This window comes from Aquarana catesbeiana, linkage group LG11, assembly GCF_042186555.1.
Source record: "Aquarana catesbeiana isolate 2022-GZ linkage group LG11, ASM4218655v1, whole genome shotgun sequence".
Classification (NCBI taxonomy): domain Eukaryota; kingdom Metazoa; phylum Chordata; class Amphibia; order Anura; family Ranidae; genus Aquarana; species Aquarana catesbeiana.
In genome coordinates, this window is record NC_133334.1 from 1,397,915 (window position 1) to 1,423,966 (window position 26,052).

The window sequence follows — 26,052 nt, forward strand, 5'->3', positions numbered from 1 at the left end:
TTATAAATGGAGTAAAATTAGTATTTGATCCCCAACCAACCAACAATAATTCTGCCCCCCACAGACTGGATACAGGAGGTGCTCATGTGGTATATATATGGAGTATATAGAGAGTGTATATAGTATATATGGAGTATATAGAGAGTGTATATAGTATATATGGAGTATATAGAGAGTGTATATAGTATATATGGAGTATATAGAGAGTGTATATAGTGTATATGGAGTATATAGAGAGTGTATATAGTATATATGGGGGGTATATATGGAGTATATAGAGAGTGTATATAGTATATATGGGGGGTATATATGGAGTATATAGAGAGTGTATATAGTATATATGGAGTATATAGAGAGTGTATATAGTATATATGGGGGGTATATATGGAGTATATAGAGAGTGTATATAGTATATATGGAGTATATAGAGAGTGTATATAGTATATATGGAGTATATATAGAGTGTATATAGAGAGTGTATATAGTATATATGGAGTATATAGAGAGTGTATATAGAGAGTGTATATAGTATATATGGAGTATATATAGAGTGTATATAGAGAGTGTATATAGTATATATGGAGTATATAGAGAGTGTATATAGAGAGTGTATATAGTATATATGGGGGGTATATATGGAGTATATAGAGAGTGTATATAGTATATATGAGGGTATATATATGGAGTATATAGAGAGTGTATATAGTATATATGGGGGGTATATATGGATTATATAGAGAGTGTATATAGTATATATGGAGTATATAGAGAGTGTATATAGTATATATGGAGTATATAGAGAGTGTATATAGTATATATGGGGGTATATATATGGAGTATATAGAGAGTGTATATAGTATATATGGAGTATATAGAGAGTGTATATATGGGGGGTATATATGGAGTATATAGAGAGTGTATATAGTATATATGGAGTATATAGAGGGTGTATATAGTATATATGGGGGTATATATGGAGTATATAGAGAGTGTATATCGTATATATGGGGGGTATATATGGAGTATATAGAGAGTGTATATAGTATATATGGGGGGTATATATGGAGTATATAGAGAGTGTATATATGGGGGTATATATGGAGTTTATAGAGAGTGTATATAGTATATATATGGGGGGTATATAGAGAGAGTGTATATAGTATATATGGGGGGTATATATAGAGAGTGTATATAGTATATATGGGGGTATATAGAGAGTGTATATAGTATATAAGGGGGGAATATATGGAGTATATAGAGAGTGTATATAGTATATATGGGGGTATATATGGAGTATATAGAGAGTGTATATAGTATATATGGGGGGTATATATGGAGTATACACAGACACTACAGGAGGTGCTCATGTGGTACACAGATTAGTCCTGTCAATGTAAGAAGGTTCTCCTAACGACAACTCGTTATGTGTATAAAAGACACCTGTCCACAGAATCTCTTTCTTCTATTCAATCCTCACCATCATGGGGAAGACCAAAGATCTGTCAGAGGACGTCAGGGAGAAGATTGTAGACCTGCACAAGGCTGGAATGGGCTACAAGACCATCAGCAAGAAGCTTGGTGAGAAGGAGACAACTGTGAGAGCGATTATTAGCAAATGGAAGAAATACAAAATAACCATCAATCGTCCTCAGTCTGGAGCTCCATGGAAGATTTCTCCTCATGGGGTGAGGATGGTCATGAGAAAAGTGAGGGATCCGCCCAGAACTACACAGGAGGAGCTTGTGAAGGATCTCAAGGCAGTTGGGACCACAGTCACCAAACAAACCATTGGTAACACAATACACCACCATGGATTGAAATCCTGCAGCCCCCGCAAGGTCCTCCTCCTCAGGAAGACACATGTAGAGGAACGTCTGAAGTCTACCAATCAACATCTAAATGATTCAGAGAAGGATTGGGGGAGAAAGTTCTGTGGTCAGATGAGACCAAAATTCATCTCTTTGGCATTAACTCGACTCGCCGTGTTTGGAGGAAGAAAAATGCTGACTATGACCCTAAGAACACCATCCCTACAGTCACATCATCCCTACAGTCACACATCATCCCTACAGTCACACACCATCCCTACAGTCACACATCATCCGTACAGTCACACACCATCCCTACAGTCACACACCATCCCTACAGTCACACACCATCCCTACAGTCACACATCATCCTTACAGTCACGCACCATCCCTACAGTCACACATCATCCCTACAGTCACACACCATCCCTACAGTCACACATCATCCTTACAGTCACACACCATCCCTACAGTCACACATCATCCTTACAGTCACACACCATCCCTACAGTCACCATCCCTACAGTCACATCATCCCTACAGTCACACATCATCCCTACAGTCACCATCCCTACAGTCACACGCCATCCCTACAGTCACACATCATCCCTACAGTCACACATCATCCCTACAGTCACACACGCAGGTGGAAACATGATGCTTTGGGCGGTTTCTCTGATAAAGGTTCAGGCCGACTTTGCCGCATTGAGGGGCCAAAGGACGGGGCCATGTATTGTAAAATCTTGGAGGAGAACCTTCTTCCCTCATCCAGAACACTGAAGATGGGTCATGGATGGGTCTTCCAGCATGACAATGACCCAAAACATACCGCCAAGGCAACAAAGGAGGGGCTCCAGAAGAAGCACATTAAGGTCATGGAGTGGCCTATCCAGTCTCCAGACCTTAATCCTATAGAAAATGTATGGAGGAGCTGAAACTTCGAGTTGCCAAGAAACCTTGAGTATTTAGAGAAGATCTGTAGAGAAGAGTGGACCAAAATCCCTGAGATGTGTGCAAACCTGATCACCACCTACAAGAAATGTCTGACCTCTGTGATCACCAACAAGGGTTTCTCCACCAACTACTAAGTCATGTTTTGCTTGAGGATCAAATACTTATTTTACTCACTGAACTGCAACTCCATTTATAACATTTGTATTGTGTGATTTTTCTGGATTTTTGGTTGATATTCTGTCTCTATCATATAAAATACACCTATGATAAAAATTATAGACCCTTCATTTCTATGTAAGGGGGCAAAACTTACACCATCTGCTGGGGAGATGATTGTTATTTTACTCACTGTATGTTACATTGTGTTATGTCATAGTGATGGAGGGGTGATGTGTGTTACATTGTATCATGGTGATGGTGGGGGAGGGGTGATGCCAGTAACATTGTATCATGGTGGTCTCATCTTTCCGCAGATCATAGTGGGGATCATTCTCCTCTATTACATCCTGGGGATCAGTGCCTTAATTGGAGCCGCAGTCATCATAGTCCTGGCGCCGGTCCAATATTTTGTAGCCACAAAGTTGTCTCAGGCCCAGCGCAGCACTCTGGTGAGTCAGCCCTCTTGTGAGTCAGCAATCTGGTGAGTCAGCCCTCTTGTGAGTCAGCCCTCTTGTGAGTCAGCCCTTTGGTGAGTCAGGCCTCAGGTGAGTCAGCCCTCTTGTGAGTCAGCCCTTTTGTGAGTCAGCCCTCTGGTGAGTCAGCCCTCTGGTGAGTCAGGCCTCAGGTGAGTCAGGCCTCTGGTGAGTCAGCCCTCTTGTGAGTCAGCCCTCTGGTGAGTCAGCCCTCTTGTGAGTCAGCCCTCTGGTGAGTCAGCCCTCTGGTGAGTCAGCCCTCTTGTGAGTCAGCCCTCTGGTGTGTCAGCCCTCTTGTGAGTCAGCCCTCTGGTGAGTCAGGCCTCAGGTGAGTCAGCCCTCTGGTGAGTCAGGCCTCAGGTGAGTCAGCCCTCTGGTGAGTCAGCCCTCTTGTGAGTCAGCCCTCTGGTGAGTCAGCCCTCTTGTGAGTCAGCCCTTTGGTGAGTCAGCCCTTTGGTGAGTCAGCCCTCTGGTGAGTCAGCCCTCTGGTGAGTCAGCCCTCTTGTGAGTCAGCCCTCTGGTGAGTCAGCCCTCTTGTGAGTCAGCCCTCTGGTGAGTCAGGCCTCAGGTGAGTCAGGCCTCAGGTGAGTCAGCCCTCTGGTGAGTCAGGCCTCAGGTGAGTCAGCCCTCTGGTGAGTCCGCATGCTGTCCATTGACTGGTGTTGTGTGTGGACTGGCAGAGATGAGTCGCAGGATTTGTATTATCAAAGATCAGTCAGAGTGTAATGAGGCACAATGGCTCAACAAAAATGGGGTGTCCCTCAAACAAGGGGCCCAGAACTGAAGATTCACATCTATAAAGTCCAGTGACAGCGCCAAACATGTGAACGACCAAGAGCTTTAATTACAACATTGGTTCAATAACAACACGTTTCAGGTGCTGCAAGACCTTCATCAGGGCTGCAACCCCAACATCAACACATAGGAACTTGTAACATCCTATTATAATTCTAAGGGGAGGAGCCTCCAGGGAGTCTAAACATATAGGGGAGGGGCCACCAGGAAGTCTGGACAAAGAAGTGGAGGGGAACAAAGAATCTGAGCACACAAGGGGAGGGGCCTCAGGGAGTTATATATATGTATGTGTATTATAACCGGGGATACAGTATATATATATGTGTGTGTGTGTATTTTATCTGACGTTATATTCTTTATGTGTGTATTGAACCCCCCGGAGTATTGTTCATTTTGTACATTTCTATTTCCTGGTGGTAGGAGAATTCTAACGAGCGTCTGAAGAAGACGAATGAGATGTTGCGGGGGATCAAACTGCTGAAGTTGTATTCGTGGGAACACATCTTCCATGGCAGTGTGGAGGAGACGCGGCAGAAGGAGCTGACCAGCCTGAAGGCGTTCGCCTTGTACACCTCAGTGTCCAGTATGTTCCTCCAAGTGGTCTCACCCCGGGACCTCTATACACCCGCCATGTCTTATCTCCACCCTCATCTGATAATACCCCGCCCTTACTACCTTCCCAACCCCCTTTCTGTATGATTTTTCTGTATGATATCCCCTCTATGGTTTCCACCTCTGCCGCTCACATCACTTGCATCACATAAACATTTCACAGTGATGGAGCCACCAGGGGGCGCTGTATTACTGCCATCTCCTGGGGAGTATCTCATAGGAGTCCAGTCACCGGTGTCGGTTTGTAACTGGCTATTATAAACATTGGAAGAGCCCGGGGTATGTCCTGGAATACAGGCTCTTCACCATATATGACACCCCGGGGTAATTAATGCTCCATGTTTGGGGTTTTATACACACCAGGCACTATGGGAACCCCAATCTCTGGAATATCACCTTGTGCCATGTGTGCATCATTCACCCAGGCAGTGTGATCAGGCCACAATTGAAGCTTGTCCAATGTCTGTGTGTAATGTGACCTCCTAACCCTCTCTTCTCCTTCTCTCACAGTATTTATGAATGCCGCCATTCCCATCGCCGCTGTGCTCATCGTAAGTCTTGTCATTGCTTCTCAGAATCCTCTGCACTCCTCTCCCTCCACCCAATGACAGACACTTCTCCTCTTCTCTCTCTCCATGTGTGAAGACATTTGTGGTCCACGTTCACTTCCTGACCAAAGACGCCTTCTCTCCGGCCGTGGCCTTTGCCTCCCTCTCCCTCTTCCACATTCTGGTCACTCCGCTATTCCTGCTGTCCAGTGTGGTCAGGTCCACTGTGAAAGCTTTGGTCAGGTAAGAGCGCTTCAGTGATCATCTCCGACCTCATCTCCTACCTCTGACCTCATATCCTATATCTGACCTCATCTCTGACCTCTGACCTCATCTCCTACCTCTGACCTCATCTCCCACCCCTGACCTCATCTCCGACCTCTGACCTCATCTCCTACCTCTGACCTCATATCCTATATCTGACCTTATCTCCCACCCCTGACCTCATCTCCGGCCTCAGATCTCATCTCCCACCCCTGACCTCATCTCCTACATCTGACTTCATCTCCCACCTCTGGCCTCATATCCTACATCTGACCTGATCTCCCACCCCTGACCTCATCTCCGGCCTCAGATCTCATCTCCCACCTCTGACCTCATATCCTACATCTGACTTCATCTCTGACCTCTGACCTCATCTCCTACCTCTGACCTCATCTCCCACCCCTGACCTCATCTCCGACCTCTGACCTCATCTCCTACCTCTGACCTCATATCCTATATCTGACCTTATCTCCCACCCCTGACCTCATCTCCGGCCTCAGATCTCATCTCCCACCTCTGACCTCATATCCTACATCTGACCTGATCTCCCACTCCTGACCTCATCTCCGGCCTCAGATCTCATCTCCCACCCCTGACCTCATCTCCTACATCTGACTTCATCTCCTACCTCTGACCTCATATCCTATATCTGACCTTATCTCCCACCCCTGACCTCATCTCCGGCCTCAGATCTCATCTCCCACCCCTGACCTCATCTCCTACATCTGACTTCATCTCCTACCTCTGACCTCATATCCTATATCTGACCTTATCTCCCACCCCTGACCTCATCTCCGGCCTCAGATCTCATCTCCCACCCCTGACCTCATCTCCTACATCTGACTTCATCTCCCACCTCTGGCCTCATATCCTACATCTGACCTGATCTCCCACCCCTGACCTCATCTCCGGCCTCAGATCTCATCTCCCACCTCTAACCTCATATCCTACATCTGACTTCATCTCTGACCTCTGACCTCATCTCCCACCTCTGACCTCATCACCCACCTCTGACCTCATATCCTACATCTGACTTCATCTCCCACCTCTGACCTCATCACCCACCTCTGACCTCATATCCTATATCCGACCTCATCTCCCACCCTGACCTCATATCCTACATCTGACCTCATCTCCCACCCCTGACCTCATATCCTACATCTGACCTCTTCTCTCATCTCCCACCTCTGACCTCATCACCCACCTCTTCTCTCATCTCCCACCTCTGGCCTCATATCCTACATCTGACCTCTTCTCTCATCTCCCACCTCTGACCTCATCACCCACCTCTGACCTCTTCTCCCACCTCTGACCTCATCACCCACCTCTGACCTCATCTCCCACCTCTGACCTCATCACCCACCTCTGACCTCATCTCCCACCTCTGACCTCATCTCCCACCTCTGGCCTCATATCCTACATCTGACCTCTTCTCTCATCTCCCACCTCTGACCTCATCACCCACCTCTGACCTCTTCTCCCACCTCTGACCTCATCACCCACCTCTGACCTCATCTCCCACCTCTGACCTCATCTCCCACCTCTGACCTCATCTCATATATCTGACCTCCTTTCCCTGACCTTAGCAAAGAGAAAGTAGATGAAGAAATGTTGTGTCTGTCTCGTGGAGGAGTAATGATGAAATCAGTATGTGAAAGAATCCAGAGTATCTTCTTCCAATAAATAATTACTAATGACATCATAGGAATATGATTTGTGGGGTGAGGGAGGAGTTTTTCTCCCCTCGGGCAGGTGCTTCCATGAGCAAGGTTCCCAGTGGGGTCTGGAGCCTGTGGATCTATATGGACTGCCTTTTGTGGATTACCACCAGATCGTGGACTTTACGGGTTTACTTCCTTCTGTGGATTTATTGCCTAAATGGACACTTGCTTTGAAAGGATTGCTTTTATGGACTTTGCCATCTGCCTAAGGTATGACACCTTAATGGGGCACTAGAGAGTTTTGTACAGGAACGTGAGTGAAAGATATCCTTGCGAACTGTTACTTGTTACCTGCAACTACCTCAGTAACAGATCTTCATTGATCATCTGAATTTCCCGGTCTGAAGTCTCTAAAGAGGTGCATGCACGGCGCATCAAAGAACAGGGATCATGACAGGGGACTGGAGAGATTAGAGAAGATACAATATAGAGTTTAATGAGCTGAAATGCTGTCCAGAGGAGGTGATATTGCTAAGGACAACCATATTTGTGTCACTTGCTCATGCAGCCAACCAGCCAGGAAAGGGGTGACATTGCAGAGGTGATGGTTTCTCTGGTAGTGAAGGGGTGTTATGCTTGGCTTCTTAACTAGTGACTGACTCCTAAAAAAATGGGATCCGTGGTACAGAGCACCGAGGGACCACGTTTCCTGTGTCCTATCATAATATTCGGGACATTGTCACTGGGAGTGAGGTGATGGGACTGCCGTGTTGATGGAGACCGGTACAAGCTCTGCAGTGGCACCGGCTCAGGAATGTTACCCACTCGGGGTAGAAGTGTTCTCTGAAGGGCATTAGTGCCAACAGTGTGAGAAGTTTGACCACAGATTACAAGGAGTTCACTGTGCAAGTTGCTGCTCGCTTCTAAAGTCCGGAGTCCCGCCTTAATGTTGATTTCCCATCAGCGCCGCTCCCGCCTAAGATTCAAGCATTAGTGAGTGCAGTTCCACAGTGTCCCCACTAGGGCACCTTAAGCCCCTCCCACTAGTACATTTGTCCACATTTGCCCCCCCTGAGGGTTTCTTGTGCCTCCTATGGACCTGCTGGAGGTTTGTGACTTTCTGATCTCCATGGTTATGAGGTTTTGTGGTCTCCTGTGAGGGAGCACTGTGATTGGTGCAGATGATCCTGCAATGTCCTATTTCTCCTCTAGTTGGTGCTCTGTCTGGAATGACAGTGTTGGAGCTCCGCACACGCGGTGCGTCTTCTCTCTGTAATTCCATCTGGCAGCAATGAATCTCCGGCATCTCTATTACCAGATAATGGCTCCCCGCTGATGAAGTGCCGCAGTTAAGGATATAATTGGATTTATCCAGGATTATGTGTCACGGAGGCCGGAGAAGTCTGACAATTATCCAGCAGATTGGAAATTAGATTCCGCTGGAGAGACGCCGATCGTTTTACACAATATACAGCTATGCAGTGCAGGATCGCTGACATAAAACCTCTCATCATAGAAATATTATTCATAAGATGTAATTGGCCCAATCGTATCATGCGATCATTTCACAAAATATACAGCGCAGAATCGCTGACATCACACCGCGTACTGGACCGGCACCGGTCCATTCACTATGGAGATATGATCTGTAAGATGTGATCGGCCCAATCGAATCATGTGATCATTTATTATACAAATAGTATTTCTTTGTCATTTTTATTTTATTTATGCAAATAGTAACAATAAAAGAAAGGGGAAAAATAACCTACAATGGGAGATTAAAGACTTTTACCCTATAGGGGATCCTATAATAAGACTTCCCTATAGGGGATCCTATAATAAGACTTCCCTATAGGGGATCTTATAATAAGACTTCCATAGGGGATCCTATAATAAGACTTCCCTATAGGGGATCCTATCATAAGACTTCCCTATAGGGGATCCTATAATAAGACTTCCCTATAGGTGATCCTATCATAAGACTTCCCTATAGGTGATCTTATAATAAGACTTTCCTATATGGGATCCTATAATAAGACTTCCCTATAGGCGATCTTATAATAAGACTCCCCTATAGGGGATCCTATAATAAGACTTCCCTATAGGGGATCCTATAATAAGACTTCCCTATAGGTGATCCAATCCTAAGACTTCCCTATAGGGGATCCTATCATAAAACTTCCCTATAGGGGATCCTATAATAAGACTTCCCTATAGGTGATTCTATCATAAGACTTACCTATAGGGGATCCTAAAATAAGACTTCCCTATAGGTGATCCCATAAATAAGACTTCCCTATAGGTGATCCTATAATAAGGCTTCCCTATAGGTGATCCTATAATAAGGCTTCCCTATAGGTGATCCTATAATAAGGCTTCCCTATAGGTGATCTTATAATAAGACTTCCCTATAGGGGATCCTATAATAAGACTTCACTATAGGTGATTCTATCATAAGACTTCCCTATAGGGGATCCTATCATAAGACTTCCCTATAGGGGATCCTATCATAAGACTTCCCTATAGGTGATCCTATAATAAGACTTCCCTATAGGTGATCCTATAATAAGACTTCCCTATAGGTGATCCTATAATAAGACTTCCCTATAGGTGATCTTATAATAAGACTTCCCTATATGGGATCCTATAATAAGACTTCCCTATAGGCGATCTTATAATAAGACTTCCCTATAGGTGATCCTATAATAAGACTTCCCTATAGGGGATCCTATCATAAGACTTCCCTATAGGGGATCCTATAATAAGACTTCCCTATAGGGGATCCTATCATAAGACTTCCCTATAGGGGATCCTATAATAAGACTTCCCTATAGGTGATCCAATCATAAGACTTCCCTATAGGGGATCCTATCATAAAACTTCCCTATAGGGGATCCTATCATAAGACTTCCCTATAGGGGATCCTATAATAAGACTTCCCTATAGGGGATCTTATAATAAGACTTCCATAGGGGATCCTATAATAAGACTTCCCTATAGGGGATCCTATCATAAGACTTACCTATAGGGAATCCTATAATAAGACTTCCCTATAGGTGATCCTATCATAAGACTTCCCTATAGGTGATCCTATAATAAGACTTCCCTATAGGTGATCTTATAATAAGACTTCCCTATATGGGATCCTATAAGAAGACTTCCCTATAGGCGATCTTATAATAAGACTTCCCTATAGGGGATCCTATAATAAGACTTCCCTATAGGGGATCCTATCATAAGACTTCCCTATAGGGGATCCTATCATAAGACTTCCCTATAGGGGATCCTATAATAAGACTTCCCTATAGGTGATCCAATCATAAGACTTCCCTATAGGGGATCCTATCATAAGACTTCCCTATAGGGGATCCTATCATAAAACTTCCCTATAGAGGATCCTATCATAAGACTTCCCTATAGGGGATCCTATCATAAGACTTCCCTATAGGGGATCCTATCATAAGACTTCCCTATAGGGGATCCTATAACAAGACTTCCCTATAGGTGATTCTATCATAAGACTTACCTATAGGGGATCCTAAAATAAGACTTCCCTATAGGTGATCCTATCATAAGACTTCCCTATAGGTGATCCTATAATAAGACTTCCCTATAGGTGATCTTATAATAAGACTTCCCTATATGGGATCCTATAAGAAGACTTCCCTATAGGCGATCTTATAATAAGACTTCCCTATAGGGGATCCTATAATAAGACTTCCCTATAGGGGATCCTATCATAAGACTTCCCTATAGGGGATCCTATCATAAGACTTCCCTATAGGGGATCCTATAATAAGACTTCCCTATAGGGGATCCTATCATAAGACTTCCCTATAGGGGATCCTATCATAAGACTTACCTATAGGGAATCCTATAATAAGACTTCCCTATAGGTGATCCTATCATAAGACTTCCCTATAGGTGATCCTATAATAAGACTTCCCTATAGGTGATCTTATAATAAGACTTCCCTATATGGGATCCTATAAGAAGACTTCCCTATAGGCGATCTTATAATAAGACTTCCCTATAGGGGATCCTATAATAAGACTTCCCTATAGGGGATCCTATCATAAGACTTCCCTATAGGGGATCCTATCATAAGACTTCCCTATAGGGGATCCTATAATAAGACTTCCCTATAGGTGATCCAATCATAAGACTTCCCTATAGGGGATCCTATCATAAGACTTCCCTATAGGGGATCCTATCATAAAACTTCCCTATAGAGGATCCTATCATAAGACTTCCCTATAGGGGATCCTATCATAAGACTTCCCTATAGGGGATCCTATCATAAGACTTCCCTATAGGGGATCCTATAACAAGACTTCCCTATAGGTGATTCTATCATAAGACTTACCTATAGGGGATCCTAAAATAAGACTTCCCTATAGGTGATCCTATCATAAGACTTCCCTATAGGTGATCCTATAATAAGACTTCCCTATAGGTGATCTTATAATAAGACTTCCCTATATGGGATCCTATAAGAAGACTTCCCTATAGGCGATCTTATAATAAGACTTCCCTATAGGGGATCCTATAATAAGACTTCCCTATAGGGGATCCTATCATAAGACTTCCCTATAGGGGATCCTATCATAAGACTTCCCTATAGGGGATCCTATAATAAGACTTCCCTATAGGGGATCCTATCATAAGACTTCCCTATAGGGGATCCTATCATAAGACTTCCCTATAGGGGATCCTATAATAAGACTTCCCTATAGGTGATCCAATCATAAGACTTCCCTATAGGGGATCCTATCATAAGACTTCCCTATAGGGGATCCTATCATAAAACTTCCCTATAGAGGATCCTATCATAAGACTTCCCTATAGGGGATCCTATCATAAGACTTCCCTATAGGGGATCCTATCATAAGACTTCCCTATAGGTGATCCTATAATAAGACTTCCCTATAGGTGATCCTATAATAAGGGTTCCCTATAAGTGATCCTATAATAAGGCTTCCCTATAGGTGATCCTATAATAAGGCTTCCCTATAGGTGATCCTATAATAAGACTTCCCTATAGGGGATCCTATAATAAGACTTCCCTGTAGGTGATCCTATAATAAGACTTCCCTATAGGTGATCCTATAAATAAGACTTCCCTATAGGTGATCCTATAATAAGGGTTCCCTATAAGTGATCCTATAATAAGGCTTCCCTATAGGTGATCCTATAATAAGGCTTCCCTATAGGTGATCCTATCATAAGACTTCCCTATAGGGGATCCTATAATAAGACTTCCCCATAGGCGATCTTATAATAAGACTTCCCTATAGGGGATCCTATAATAAGACTTCCGTATAGGGGATCCTATAATAAGACTTCCCTATAGGGGATCCTATCATAACACTTCCCTATAGGGGATCCTATCATAAGACTTTCCTATAGGGGATCCTATCATAAGACTTCCCTATAGGGGATCCTATCATAAGACTTCCCTATAGGGGATCCTATCATAAGACTTCCCTATAGGGGATCCTATCATAAGACTTCCCTATAGGGGATCCTATAATAAGACTTCACTATAGGTGATTCTATCATAAGACTTACCTATAGGGGATCCTATAATAAGACTTCCCTATAGGTGATCCTATCATAAGACTTCCCTATAGGGGATCCTATCATAAGACTTCCCTATAGGGGATCCTATCATAAAACTTCCCTATAGAGGATCCTATCATAAGACTTCCCTATAGGGGATCCTATCATAAGACTTCCCTATAGGGGATCCTATCATAAGACTTCCCTATAGGGGATCCTATCATAAGACTTCCCTATGGGTGATCTTATAATAAGACTTCCCTATAGGGGATCCTATAATAAGACTTCCCTATAGGGGATCCTATAATAAGACTTCCCTATAGGGGATCCTATAATAAGACTTCCCTATAGGGGATCCTATAATAAGACTTCCCTGTAGGTGATCCTATAATAAGACTTCCCTATAGGTGATCCTATAAATAAGACTTCCCTATAGGTGATCCTATAATAAGGGTTCCCTATAAGTGATCCTATAATAAGGCTTCCCTATAGGTGATCCTATAATAAGGCTTCCCTATAGGTGATCCTATCATAAGACTTCCCTATAGGGGATCCTATAATAAGACTTCCCCATAGGCGATCTTATAATAAGACTTCCCTATAGGGGATCCTATAATAAGACTTCCGTATAGGGGATCCTATAATAAGACTTCCCTATAGGGGATCCTATCATAACACTTCCCTATAGGGGATCCTATCATAAGACTTCCCTATAGGGGATCCTATCATAAGACTTCCCTATAGGGGATCCTATCATAAGACTTCCCTATAGGGGATCCTATCATAAGACTTCCCTATAGGGGATCCTATCATAAGACTTACCTATAGGGGATCCTAAAATAAGACTTCCCTATAGGGGATCCTATCATAAGACTTCCCTATAGGGGATCCTATCATAAGACTTCCCTATATATATGTAAATGCCCCCCCCCCCCCCGCAATGTGCTGCCCTAGGCCAAGACACAGCACAGTGGCCAGGAATCCAGGGGGCGCTATTGAGCAGCCAAATTATATGTAGAATGTCCATGTGGCACATCCAATATACGACCCGCCGGGCAATTCTACATCGTCTGTAATACCAGGAAAAATTCAACAATTTATTCTGAAGTTTTTTACAATGTGACAGAAGAATTGGGATGGGGGGGAGGGGAGGGGGCGGAGCCACCACTGGAGGAGAAGATGGTCCATAGAGGGGAGAAATTCACCACCAAATATTTCCCCACCTTCCTTCTCCAAGATGGCGGGAATGTCTGAGACAGGCGATGGCCGTCTATGGGGGGGAGGGGAGCGCTTAACCCCCCATGCTGCATCCCGGGACACCGCGAATATCGGGGGTATTTCTCATGTGGGCTGCTGAGGGTTCAAAACAGACAGGAGGAGTACAGATAGATGATTGTGTAACCCCTCCCCCACCCCATCATCACACCTATATCAGCATTACAACACCATGGGCCCCTCCCCCTTGATCATTAATATAGAGGACCCCTCCCCTCCCCAATGATCATTAATATGTAGTACCCCTCCCCCATGATCATTAATATGTAGTACCCCTCCCCCAATGATCATTAATATGTAGTACCCCTCCCCCAATGATCATTAATATGTAGTACCCCTCCCCCATGATCATTAATATGTAGTACCCCTCCCCCAATGATCATTAATATGTAGTACCCCTCCCCCATGATCATTAATATGTAGTACCCCTCCCCCAATGATCATTAATATGTAGTACCCCTCCCCCATGATCATTAATATGTAGTACCCCTCCCCCAATGAGCATTAATATGGAGTTCCCCTCCCCCTAAGTGGAATCTCCCTTTAGGAATAGCGCGGGAAGCTTCACCAATTCTCCACCGTGAGCGCCGCGATCTGTCCTATGGACGAACGTACAGAACCGTCACATCTCCTGTGCGTCCCTCACATATCATCCAATCCGAATCTGACAGAGAAAATCCAACTTCCATTGTACAGTGTGTGCCGTCCTCTATTCACACCAATCGTGTGCGAGAGGCAGGAACTCACCGCCAATATGCGTTTCCTCCCGACCAATAAGAATCCAGAAATATCTTCCATGTAATGATGGTGGGCGGAGACAAATTACACACTTCTATTGGCCGATGGCGGGAGATTTATATAGAATTGCGCAGTCAGCAAGTTTTTTATACTCTCAGAATCTCATTATCAGTGATAATTGATCGATTTCTGTCATATTTCTCGATCAGGTTATTAGTAATAATTGATTGTTGTATTTCTCGATCAGGTTATTAGTAATAATTGATTGATTTTTGTCGTATTTCTCGATCAGGTTATTAGTAATAATTGATTGATTGTTGTATTTTTCAATCAGGTTATTAGTAATAATTGATTGTTGTATTTCCCGATCAGGTTATTAGTAATAATTGATTGATTTTGTCGTATTTCTCGATCAGGTTATTAGTAATAATTGATTGATTGTTGTATTTCTCAATCAGGTTATTAGTAATAATTGATTGATTTTGTCATATTTCTCGATCAGGTTATTAGTAATAATTGATTGATTTTGTCATATTTCTCGATCAGGTTATTAGTAATAATTGATTGATTGTTGTATTTTTCGATCAGGTTATTAGTAATAATTGATCGCTTTTTGTCGTCTTCCCTCCTCGCAGCGTCCAGAAGCTCAGCGAGTTTTTCTCCAGCGAGGAGATCGGCGAGGAGACGGATAAATGTTTGCCGTGCCGGAAGGTGGGATCACAGAACAAGTACCAGGCGGTGGTAAGTGTTGTCGGTGGCGTTGTCACTCCCAGTACTAGTTGTCACCTCACACGCCCCTCCCCCCGGGGTGCCGCACTCACCGTCTCTCTGTCTCCTCGCTCCGACGCAGCCACTCAAAGTCGTAAACCGTAAACGTCCAATCAGAGAAGACTGGAGCGCGTTCAACTTCCAGCAGAGAAGAGGCGCTAACACCACGGAGGGGAACGAGTTCCTTATAAAGGTGACACCGAGGGGCCCCCACTGTGTGACACTCAATATTAACCCCCCTCCCCCACCTCCCATTCCTCCATCACTATCCACCTCTTCCCACCACACACAGCAGGTACTGGAGATCCTCCCAATTCATAAACTGGTGCTCAGTTTGAAGCGGTGGAGCTTGGTGTAAGTGGAGCTGGATTAAGTGGGAGTTAAAAACAAGTGTTAGAGTATACAAGTCTTGCTGTCTGTTGGTGTTTGCTGCTGTCTGTTGGTGTGTGTATTGCTGCTGTCTATTGGTGTGTGTATTGCTGCTGTCTGTTGGTGTGTGTATTGCTGCTGTCTATTGGTGTTTGCTGGGTTGCATTTTGGGGACTTTTCCTTTTAGTTTTTAATTTGCCTTTTGCTGTCACTTTTTAAATAGCTTTTTTTTTTCTTTTTCATCAGTCTATCAATTAAGGGGTGTGGTTAATTGCTCACAGGTGCCCAGGTGCCTATTTAACTTGTTGTAGGACTCAGTCTGAGCGTGCTCAGTTTGAAGCTGTGGAGCTTGGTGTAAGTGGAGCTGGATTAAGTGGGAGTTAAAAACAAGAGTTTAAAACAGGAGGTTATAACAGGGGTCATAGTACCTGTGTAGTGTGAGTATCTGAGTGTTGTCTGAGTAGTGTGTGTGGATCGTTAGTACTTGTGTATTGTGTACCTGTGTATTGTCTTGTCGTGTACCTGTGTATTGTCTTGAGTATTAGTGCCAGGAAGCTAGTTGTTAGGTAATTTGGACAGGGTAAAATCCCCAAATCCTCACTAAATTTAATAGGTACGATGCCCGGCGGGTGTGGAGAGGCGACTCTTTGTACATCTTGCCGCATGTATGCGTTCCTTGATCATCCGATCGAGGGCGAATACTGCTGTGCAAAATGTAAGCACATTGTTTCCCTGGAAGCCCAGGTTCTGAATCTGGGGAAGCAACTGTCAGCACTGAGAAGTCCCTCCATACTAAAGGTGAGCCAGGAATGTACACGGCAGGTGCCGGCAGGGGCCAGCACAGAGGCGGGTGGAGACAAAGAGGCGCAGGCACTAGCAAAGAGTAGATGGGTGACAGTCAGGAGGGGTAGAGGGGGAAGTGCCAGGGAGGCCGATCCAGGACTGGAGCATCCCAATAAGTACGCTCCATTGAGTGACATTGGTGAAACCAGTCAGGGACCAGCACTGCTGGAGATGAGGGACTCTCCTAGCTGCCAGGGGAAGAACTCCTCCAGTGAGAGTGGGGGGGCAGCAAAGGGAAAGGAAAGACAGATTCTGGTGGTAGGGGACTCAATTCTTAGAAGGACAGAGAGGGCAATCTGTAACCAAGACCTGAATCCCTGAACAGTATGTTGTCTACCGGGCGCTCGGGTTCGGCACATCACGGATCTTGTGGACAGATTACTGGGAGGGGCTGGGGAAGACCCGGCTGTCATGGTGCACGTTGGCACCAATGACAAAGTCAGAGGCAGATGGAGTGTCCTAAAGAACAATTTTAGGGACTGGGGAGCAAAATTGAGGAAAAGGACCTCCAAGGTAGTGTTCTCAGGAATACTACCGGTACATCGAGCCACACCAGAGAGGCAGAGGGAGATTAGGGAAGTAAACAAGTGGCTGAAGAGCTGGTGTAGTAAGGAGGGGTTTGGGTTCCTGGAGGACTGGGCCGACTTCTCAGTCGGTAACCGGTACTATAGAAGGGACGGACTGCACCTAAATGAGGAGGGTGCAGATCTGCTGGGAATGAAGATGGCCAAAAGTTAGAGGGGTTTTTAAACTAGACGATGGGGGGGAGGGTCCAGAGGCAGTGATAGCCAGCGCGGAAGATATTCCAGAGGGTAGTATTGGGGGCATTAGTGGTAGGTTAACCAAAGCACAAAAACACAAGGTGAGTATAGTAGCAAGTCCAAGTTGCAATCTTGAAACACCCAATACGAGGACAATATGCGACCGGTCTAAACTATGTGGCATGTTCACCAATGCCAGGAGCATGGCGGACAAGATGGGTGAACTAGAGATACTGTTGTACAAGGAGGATTTGGATTTTGTGGGAATTTCAGAGACCTGGTTCAACAGCTCTCATGATTGGCTGGCAAACATTCAAGGGTATACCCTATACCGCAAGGATAGAGAGGGTAAAAAAGGGGGAGGGGTATGCCTATATATCAAGAATAATGTACAAGTGAATGTGAGAGATGACATCACTGAGGGGGCTAGGGAGGAGGTGGAATCTTTATGGGTAGAGCTCCAAAGGGATGAAGCTAAGGGGAAAATAATACTGGGAGTATGCTATAGGCCCCCTAACCTGAGGGAGGAAGTGGAGACGGATCTCCTATCACAAATTGGATTAGCAGCAAGGATGGGAAGTGTTATCATAATGGGGGATTTTAATTATCCAGACATAGACTGGGCGGAGGGAACCGCGCATTCATCTAAGGCTCGCCAGTTCCTTAGTGTCTTGCAGGACAATTTTATGGGTCAGATGGTAGACGCACCAACTAGAAATAAAACATTACTAGATCTACTGATTACCAACAATACAGACCTGATAACAGATGTGGAAATACGGGGCAATTTAGGTAACAGCGATCACAGGTCAATTAGTTTCAGTATAAATCACACAAATAGGAGACATGAAGGGAACACAAAGACACTGAATTTCAAAAGAGCCAACTTCCCTAAACTACAAACCTTGCTAAAAGGCATAAATTGGGATAAAATATTAGGAACAAAGAATACGGAGGAGAGATGGGTTTGCTTTAAGAGCATATTAAATAAGGGCATTAGCCAATGTATCCCATTGGGTAATAAATTTAAAAGAGCGAACAAACATCCTGGATGGCTTAACTCCAATGTAAAAATGCATATAAAAGCAAAGGAGAAGGCCTTCAAAAAATACAAGGTTGAGGGATCATCCTCAGCATTCAGACTTTATAAAGAATGCAATAAGAAATGTAAGGGTGCAATTAGGATGGCTAAGATAGAACATGAAAGACACATAGCGGAGGAGAGCAAAAAAAATCCCAAGAAATTCTTTAAGTATGTAAACAGTAAAAAAGGGAGGACAGACCATATTGGCCCCATAAAGAATGAGGAAGGACATCTGGTTACAAAGGATGGGGAGATGGCAAAGGTATTGAATTTATTCTTCTCCTCAGTATTCACGAGTGAATCAGGGGGCTTCAGTAACCAAAACTGCAGTGTTTATCCTCATGACACAACACAGGAAGCACCTACATGGTTAACAGAGGACGGAATTAAAATTAGACTTGAGAAACTTAACATTAATAAATCACCGGGACCAGATGGCTTGCATCTGAGGGTACTTAGGGAACTCAGTCAGGTGATTGCCAGACCGTTGTTCCTAATTTTTACAGACAGTCTATTGACTGGAATGGTTCCAGCTGATTGGAGAAAAGCCAATGTAGCACCAATATTTAAAAAGGGCCCAAAAAACATCCCTGGGAATTACAGACCAGTTAGCCTAACATCAATAGTATGTAAACTCTTGGAGGGGATGATAAGGGACTATATACAAGATTTTAGTAATGAGAACGATATCATTAGCAGTAATCAGCATGGATTCATGAAGAATCCTTCTTGCCAAACCAATCTATTAACCTTCTATGAGGAGGTGAGTTGCCATCTAGATAAAGGAAGGCCCGTAGACGTGGTGTATCTGGATTTTGCAAAAGCATTTGACAAAGTTCCCCATAAACGTTTACTGTACAAAATAAGGTGCGTTGGCATGGACCATAGGGTGAGTACATGGATTGAAAACTGGCTACAAGGGCGAGTTCAGAGGGTGATGATAAATGGGGAGTACTCAGAATGGTCAGGGGTGGGTAGTGGGGTCCCCCAGGGTTCTGTGCTGGGACCAATCCTATTTAATTTGTTCATAAACGACCTGGAGGATGGGATAAACAGTTCAATCTCTGTATTTGCAGACGATACTAAGCTAAGCAGGGCAATAACTTCTCCGCAGGATGTGGAAATCTTGCAAAAAGACCTGAACAAATTAATGGGGTGGGCGACTACATGGCAAATGAGGTTCAATGTAGAAAAATGTAAAATAATGCATTTGGGTGGCAAAAATATGAATGCAATCTATAGACTGGGGGGAGAACCTCTGGGGGGATCTAGGATGGAAAAGGACTTGGGGGTCCTAGTGGATGATAGGCTCAGCAATGGCATGCAATGCCAAGCTGCTGCTAATAAAGCAAACAGAATATTGGCATTAAAAAGGGATCAACTCCAGAGATAAAACGATAATTCTCCCACTCTACAAGACTCTGGTCCGGCCGCACCTGGAGTATGCTGTCCAGTTCTGGGCACCAGTCCTCAGGAGGGACGTACTGGAAATGGAGCGAGTACAAAGAAGGGCAACAAAGCTAATAAAGGGTCTGGAGGATCTTAGTTATGAGGAAAGGTTGCGAGCACTGAACTTATTCTCTCTGGAGAAGAGACGCTTGAGAGGGGATATGATTTCAATTTACAAATACTGTACTGGTGACCCCACAATAGGGATAAAACTTTTTCGCAGAAGAGAGTTTAATAAGACTCGTGGCCACTCATTACAATTAGAAGAAAAGAGGTTTAACCTTAAACTACGTAGAGGGTTCTTTACTGTAAGAGCAGCAAGGATGTGGAATTCCCTTCCACAGGCGGTGGTCTCAGCGGGGAGCATTGATAGCTTCAAGAAACTATTAGATAATCACCTGAATGACCGCAATATACAGGGATATGTAATGTAATACTGACACATAATCACACACATAGGTTGGACTTGATGGACTTGTGTCTTTTTTCAACCTCACCTACTATGTAACTATGTAACTATAAACTGATCGTTGTCACCAGCAGATCATTCACTGATCACCAGGAGATGGATGGAATAATGATCAATAATTCTGTATATAGAGTGGGGGAGGTTCTACATGATATTGTAGTCATATACTGGACCTGTACTGGTTCTATACCGGACCTGTACCAGTGTTCTAGTCTGCAACTGTACCGGTGTTCTATACTGGACCCGTACTGGGTCTGTACTGGGTCTATACTGGACCTGTACTGGTTCTATACTGGACCTGTACCAGTGTTCTAGTCTGCAACTGTACCGGTGTTCTATACTGGACCTGTACTAATGTTCTAGTCTGCAACTGTACTGGTGTTCTATACTGGACCTGTACTGGTTCTATATTGGACTTGTACTGGTTCTATACTGGACCTGTACTGGGTCTATACTGGACCTGTACCAGTGTCCTAGTCTGCAACTGTACCGGTGTTCTATATTGGACCTGTACTGGTTCTATATTGGACTTGTACTGGTTCTATACTGGACCTGTACTGGGTCTATACTGGACCTGTACCAGTGTCCTAGTCTGCAACTGTACCGGTGTTCTATACTGGACCTGTACTGGTTCTATATTGGACTTGTACTGGGTCTATACTGGACCTGTACTGGGTCTATACTGGACCTGTACTGAATATATACTGGACCTGTACTGGGTCTTTACTGGACCTGTACTGGGTATATACTGGACCTGTACTGGTTTGATACTGGTCCTGCACTGGGTCTATACTGGACCTGTACTGGGTATATACTGGACTTGTACTGGTTCTATACTGGACCTGTACTGGGTCTATACTGGACCTGTACTGGGTATATACTGGACCTGTACTGGTTTGATACTGGTCCTGTACTGGATCCATACTGTACTTGTACTGGTTCTATACTGGACCTGTACTGGGTCTATACTGGACCTGTACTGGTTTTATACTGGACCTGTACTGGGTCTATACTGGACCTGTACTGGGTCTATACTGGACCTGTACCAGTGTTCTAGTCTGCAACTGTACTGGTGTTCTATACTGGATCTGTACTGGGTCTATACTGGAGCTGTACTGGGTCTATACTGGACCTGTACTGGGTCTATACTGGACCTGTAATAGGTCTATACTGGACTTGTACTGGGTCTATACTGGTTCTATACTGGACCTGTACTGGGTATATACTGGACCTGTACCCGTGTTTTAGTCTGCAACTGTACCGCTGTTCTATACTGGACCTGTACTGGTTCTATATTGGACCTGTACTGGGTCTATACTGGACTTGTACTGGGTCTATACTGGACCTGTACTGAGTCTATACTAGAACTGTATTGGGTCTATACTGGACCTGTACTGGGTCTATACTGGACCTGTACCGGTGTTCTAGCTTGCAACTGTACTGGTGTTCTATACTAGACCTGTACTGGTTCTATATTGGACTTATTTTGGACTTGTACTGGTTCTATACTAGACCTGTAATAGTTCTATACTGGACCTGTACTGGGTCTATATTGAACTTGTACTGGTTCTATGCTGGACCTGTACTGGGTCTATACTGGACCTGTACTGGGTCTATACTGGACTTGTACTGGGTCTATACTGGACTTGTACTGGGTCTATACTGGAGCTCTACTGGGTCTGTACTGGGTCTGTACTGGGTCTATACTGGACCTGAACTGTTTTTTTACTGGACCTGTACTGGGTCTATACTGGAACTGTACTGGGTCTGTACTGGACTTGTACTGGGTCTATACTGGACTTGTACTGGGTCTATATTGGACTTGTACTGGTTCTATACTGGACCTGTACTGGTTCTATACTGGACCTGTACTGGGTCTATACTGGACCTGTACCAGTGTTCTAGTCTGCAACTGTACCGGTGTTCTATACTGGACCTGTACTGGGTCTATACTGGGTCTGTACTGAGTCTATACTGGACCTGTACTGGTTCTATACTGGACCTGTACTGGTTCTATACTGGACCTGTACTGGTTCTATACTGGACCTGTACTGGGTCTTTACTGGACCTGCCTGTACCAGTGTTCTTGTCTGCAACTGTACCGGTGTTATATACTGGACCTGTACTGGGTCTATACTGGACCTGTACTGGTTCTATACTGGACCTGTACTGGTTCTATACTGGACATGTACTGGGTCTATAATGGACCTGTACTGGGTCTTTACTGGACCTGTACCAGTGTTCTAGTCTGCAACTGTACCAGTGTTCTATACTGGACCTGTACTGGGTCTATACTGGGTCTGTACTGGGTCTATACTGGACCTGTACTGGTTCTATACTGGACTTGTACTGGGTCTATACTGGACCTGTTCTGGGTCTATACTAGACCTGTACCAGTGTTCTAGTCTGCAACTGTACCTGTGTTCTATACTGGACCTGTACTGGTTCTATATTGTACTTGTACTGGGTCTATACTGGACCTTTTCCTCGTTATATACTGGACTTGTACTGGGTCTATACTGGACCTGTACTGGTTCTATACTGGACCTGTACTGGGTCTATACTGGACCTGTACCAGTGTTCTAGTCTGCAACTGTACTGGTGTTCCATACTGGACCTGTACTGGGTCTATACTGGACCTGTACTGGGTCTATACTGGACCTGTACTGAGGTCTATACTGAACCTGTACTGGGTCTATACTGGACTTGTACTGGGTCTATACTGGTTCTATACTGGACCTGTACTGGGTCTATACTGGACCTGTACCAGTGTTCTAGTCTGCAAAAGTACCGGTGTTATATACTGGACCTGTACTGGACCTGTAATATTCCTATACTGGACCTGTACTAGTGTTCTGTTCTGGAACTCTACTGGTTCTGTACTGGACCTGTACCAGTTTTCTATACTGGACCTGTACTGGTTCTATACTGGACCTGTACTGGTTTTCTACTTGACCTGTACCGGTTCTTACACTGGACTTGTACTGGTTCTATACTGATGTGATCGGCTGGGATGTGGTTGGTCAGGATGTGATTTGCTGGGATGTGATTGGCTGGGATGTGATTGGTCGTGATGTGATTGGCTGGGATGTGATTTATCAGGATATTATTGGTCGGGTTGTGATTGATCGGGATGTGATTAGCTGGTATATGATTGGTCAGGATATGATTGGTCGGGATGTGATTGATTAGCTGGAATGTGATTGGTTGGGATGTAATTGGTCGGGATGTGATTGGCTGGGATGGGATTGGTCGGGATGTGATTGGTCGGGATGTGATTGGTCGGGATGTGATTGGCTGGTATGTGATTGGTCAGGATATTATTGGTCTGGATGTGATTGGCCGGGATGTGATCGGCTGGGATGTGATTGGTCGGGATATGATCGGCTGGGATATTATTGGTCGGGATGTGATCAGCTGGGATGTGATTGGTCCAGATGGGATTGGTTGGGATGTGATTGGCTGGGATGTGATTGGTCGGGATGTGATTGGTCTGGATGTGATTGGCTGGTATGTGATTGGTCGGGATGTGATTGATCGGGATGTGATTGGCTGGTATGTGATTGGTCGGGATGTGATTGGTCGGGATGTGATCTGTCAGGATGTGATTAGTCGGGATTGTGATTGGTCGGAGTATTATTGGTTGGGATGTGATTGGTCGGAATGTGATTGGCCATGATGTGATTGGTCAGGATATTATTGGTCAGGATGTGATTGGTTGGGATGTGATTGGTTGGGATGTGATTGGCTAGGATATTATTGATCGGGATGGGATTGGTCAGGATATTATTGGTCGGGATGTGATTGGTCGGGATGTGATCGGCTGGGATATTATTGATCGGGATGGGATTGGTCAGGATATTATTGGTCGGGATGTGATTGGCTGGGATGTGATTGGTCGGGATGTGATTGGCTGTAATGTGATTGGTCGGGATGTGATTGGTCGGGATGTGATCGGCTGGGATATTATTGGTCTGGATGGGATTGGTCAGGATATTATTAGTCGGGATGTGATTGGTTGGGATGTGATTGGCTGGGATGTGATTGGCTGGGATGTGATTGGTCGGGATGTGATCGGCTGGGATATTATTGGTTGAGATGTGATTGGCTGGGATGTGATTGGTCAGGATGTGATTGGCTGGGATGTGATTGGTCAGGATGTGATTGGCTGGGATGTGATTGGTCAGGATGTGATATACTGGGATGTGATTGGTCGGGATTGGATCGGTCGGGATTGGATCGGTCGGGATATTATTGGTCGAGATGTGATTGGTAGGGATGTGATTGGTCAGGATGGGATTGGTCAGGATGTGATTGGTCAGGATGGGATTGGCCGGGATGTGATCACCTGGGATGTGATTGGCTGGGATGTGATTGGTCGGGATGTGATCGGCTGGGATATTATTGGTCGGGATGTGATTGGTCGGGATGTGATTGGTCAGGATGTGGTTGGCTGGGATGTGATTGGTCGGGATGTGATCGGCTAGGATGTGATTGGTCGGGATATTATTGGTCGGGATGGGATTGGCCGGGATGGGGTTGGTTGGGATGTGATCGGTTAGGATGGGATTGTTTGGGATGGGATCGGCTGGGATGTGATTGGTCGGAATGTGATCGGCTGGGATGTGATTGGTCGGGATGTGATTGATTGGGATATTATTGGTCGGGATGTGATTTGTCAGGATATTATTGGTCGGGATAGGATCCGCTCTGATGTGATTGGTCGGGTTGTTATCGGCTGGGATGTGATTGGTCAGGATATTATTGGTCGGGATGTGATTGGTCGAAGGCAATTGGTCGGTCACTTCTTTGTCTGTGTCATTGTCACTGAAGTCTCTCGTCTTCTTGCAGATCAGTAACGGATTCTTCACTTGGACTCCGGACGGATCTCCGACTTTATCCAACATCGACATCCGGATTCCTCAAGGTGACTCTTCTGTCCTCATCTGTCTGTGTATGGTAGAAGATAAAAGTCGCGCTGGGCGGAGCTCTGAGAGAGATTTCAGTGCATTCCTCTGCAGTGGAGGGATACAAGGACGGGGGATGGGAAAGGCGCGGTATTCATGTGACCTGAATGCGGAGTTCCCCTTTATACTGGAAGAGGTTCTGTAGCTGGTCTGTGATTGGTAGAAGAAATTCTGTATATTTATTGGTGTATTTCTGCCCCCCCCCCGCAGGTCAGCTGACCATGATTGTAGGGCAGGTGGGATGCGGGAAATCTTCGCTTCTATTGGCCACTCTGGGCGAGATGAACAAGATATCGGGAGACGTGAGCTGGAACAGGTCAGTCCATTCCCCACTGTCAGCGTGCTCCTCCCCCGAAATAATGGGGGTTCTGTCTGTGGATTTCGGGCAGATTGGGGGGTCTGTGTGTTCTCTCTGTGGATTTCGAGGAGATTGGGGGGTCTGTATGTTCTCTCTATGGATTTTGGGGGGTCTGTGTGTTCTCTCTGTGGATTT

At 44.8% G+C, this 26,052-nt stretch overlaps 1 protein-coding gene across 2 annotated transcripts in view; it reads left to right on the plus strand.

Annotated features, from left to right (window-relative positions):
• Nucleotides 1–26,052, plus strand: part of ABCC8 (ATP binding cassette subfamily C member 8) — a 261,472-nt gene that overhangs the window by 152,453 nt on the left and 82,967 nt on the right. For both annotated transcript variants that reach the window (XM_073603932.1, XM_073603931.1), the window contains exons 9-16: nt 3,236–3,370; nt 4,610–4,772; nt 5,312–5,352; nt 5,447–5,592; nt 15,485–15,590; nt 15,700–15,810; nt 25,444–25,519; nt 25,770–25,875. In XM_073603932.1, coding sequence (XP_073460033.1) covers nt 3,236–3,370; nt 4,610–4,772; nt 5,312–5,352; nt 5,447–5,592; nt 15,485–15,590; nt 15,700–15,810; nt 25,444–25,519; nt 25,770–25,875 — 884 coding nt within the window. The remainder of the gene's footprint in view (nt 1–3,235; nt 3,371–4,609; nt 4,773–5,311; nt 5,353–5,446; nt 5,593–15,484; nt 15,591–15,699; nt 15,811–25,443; nt 25,520–25,769; nt 25,876–26,052) is intronic.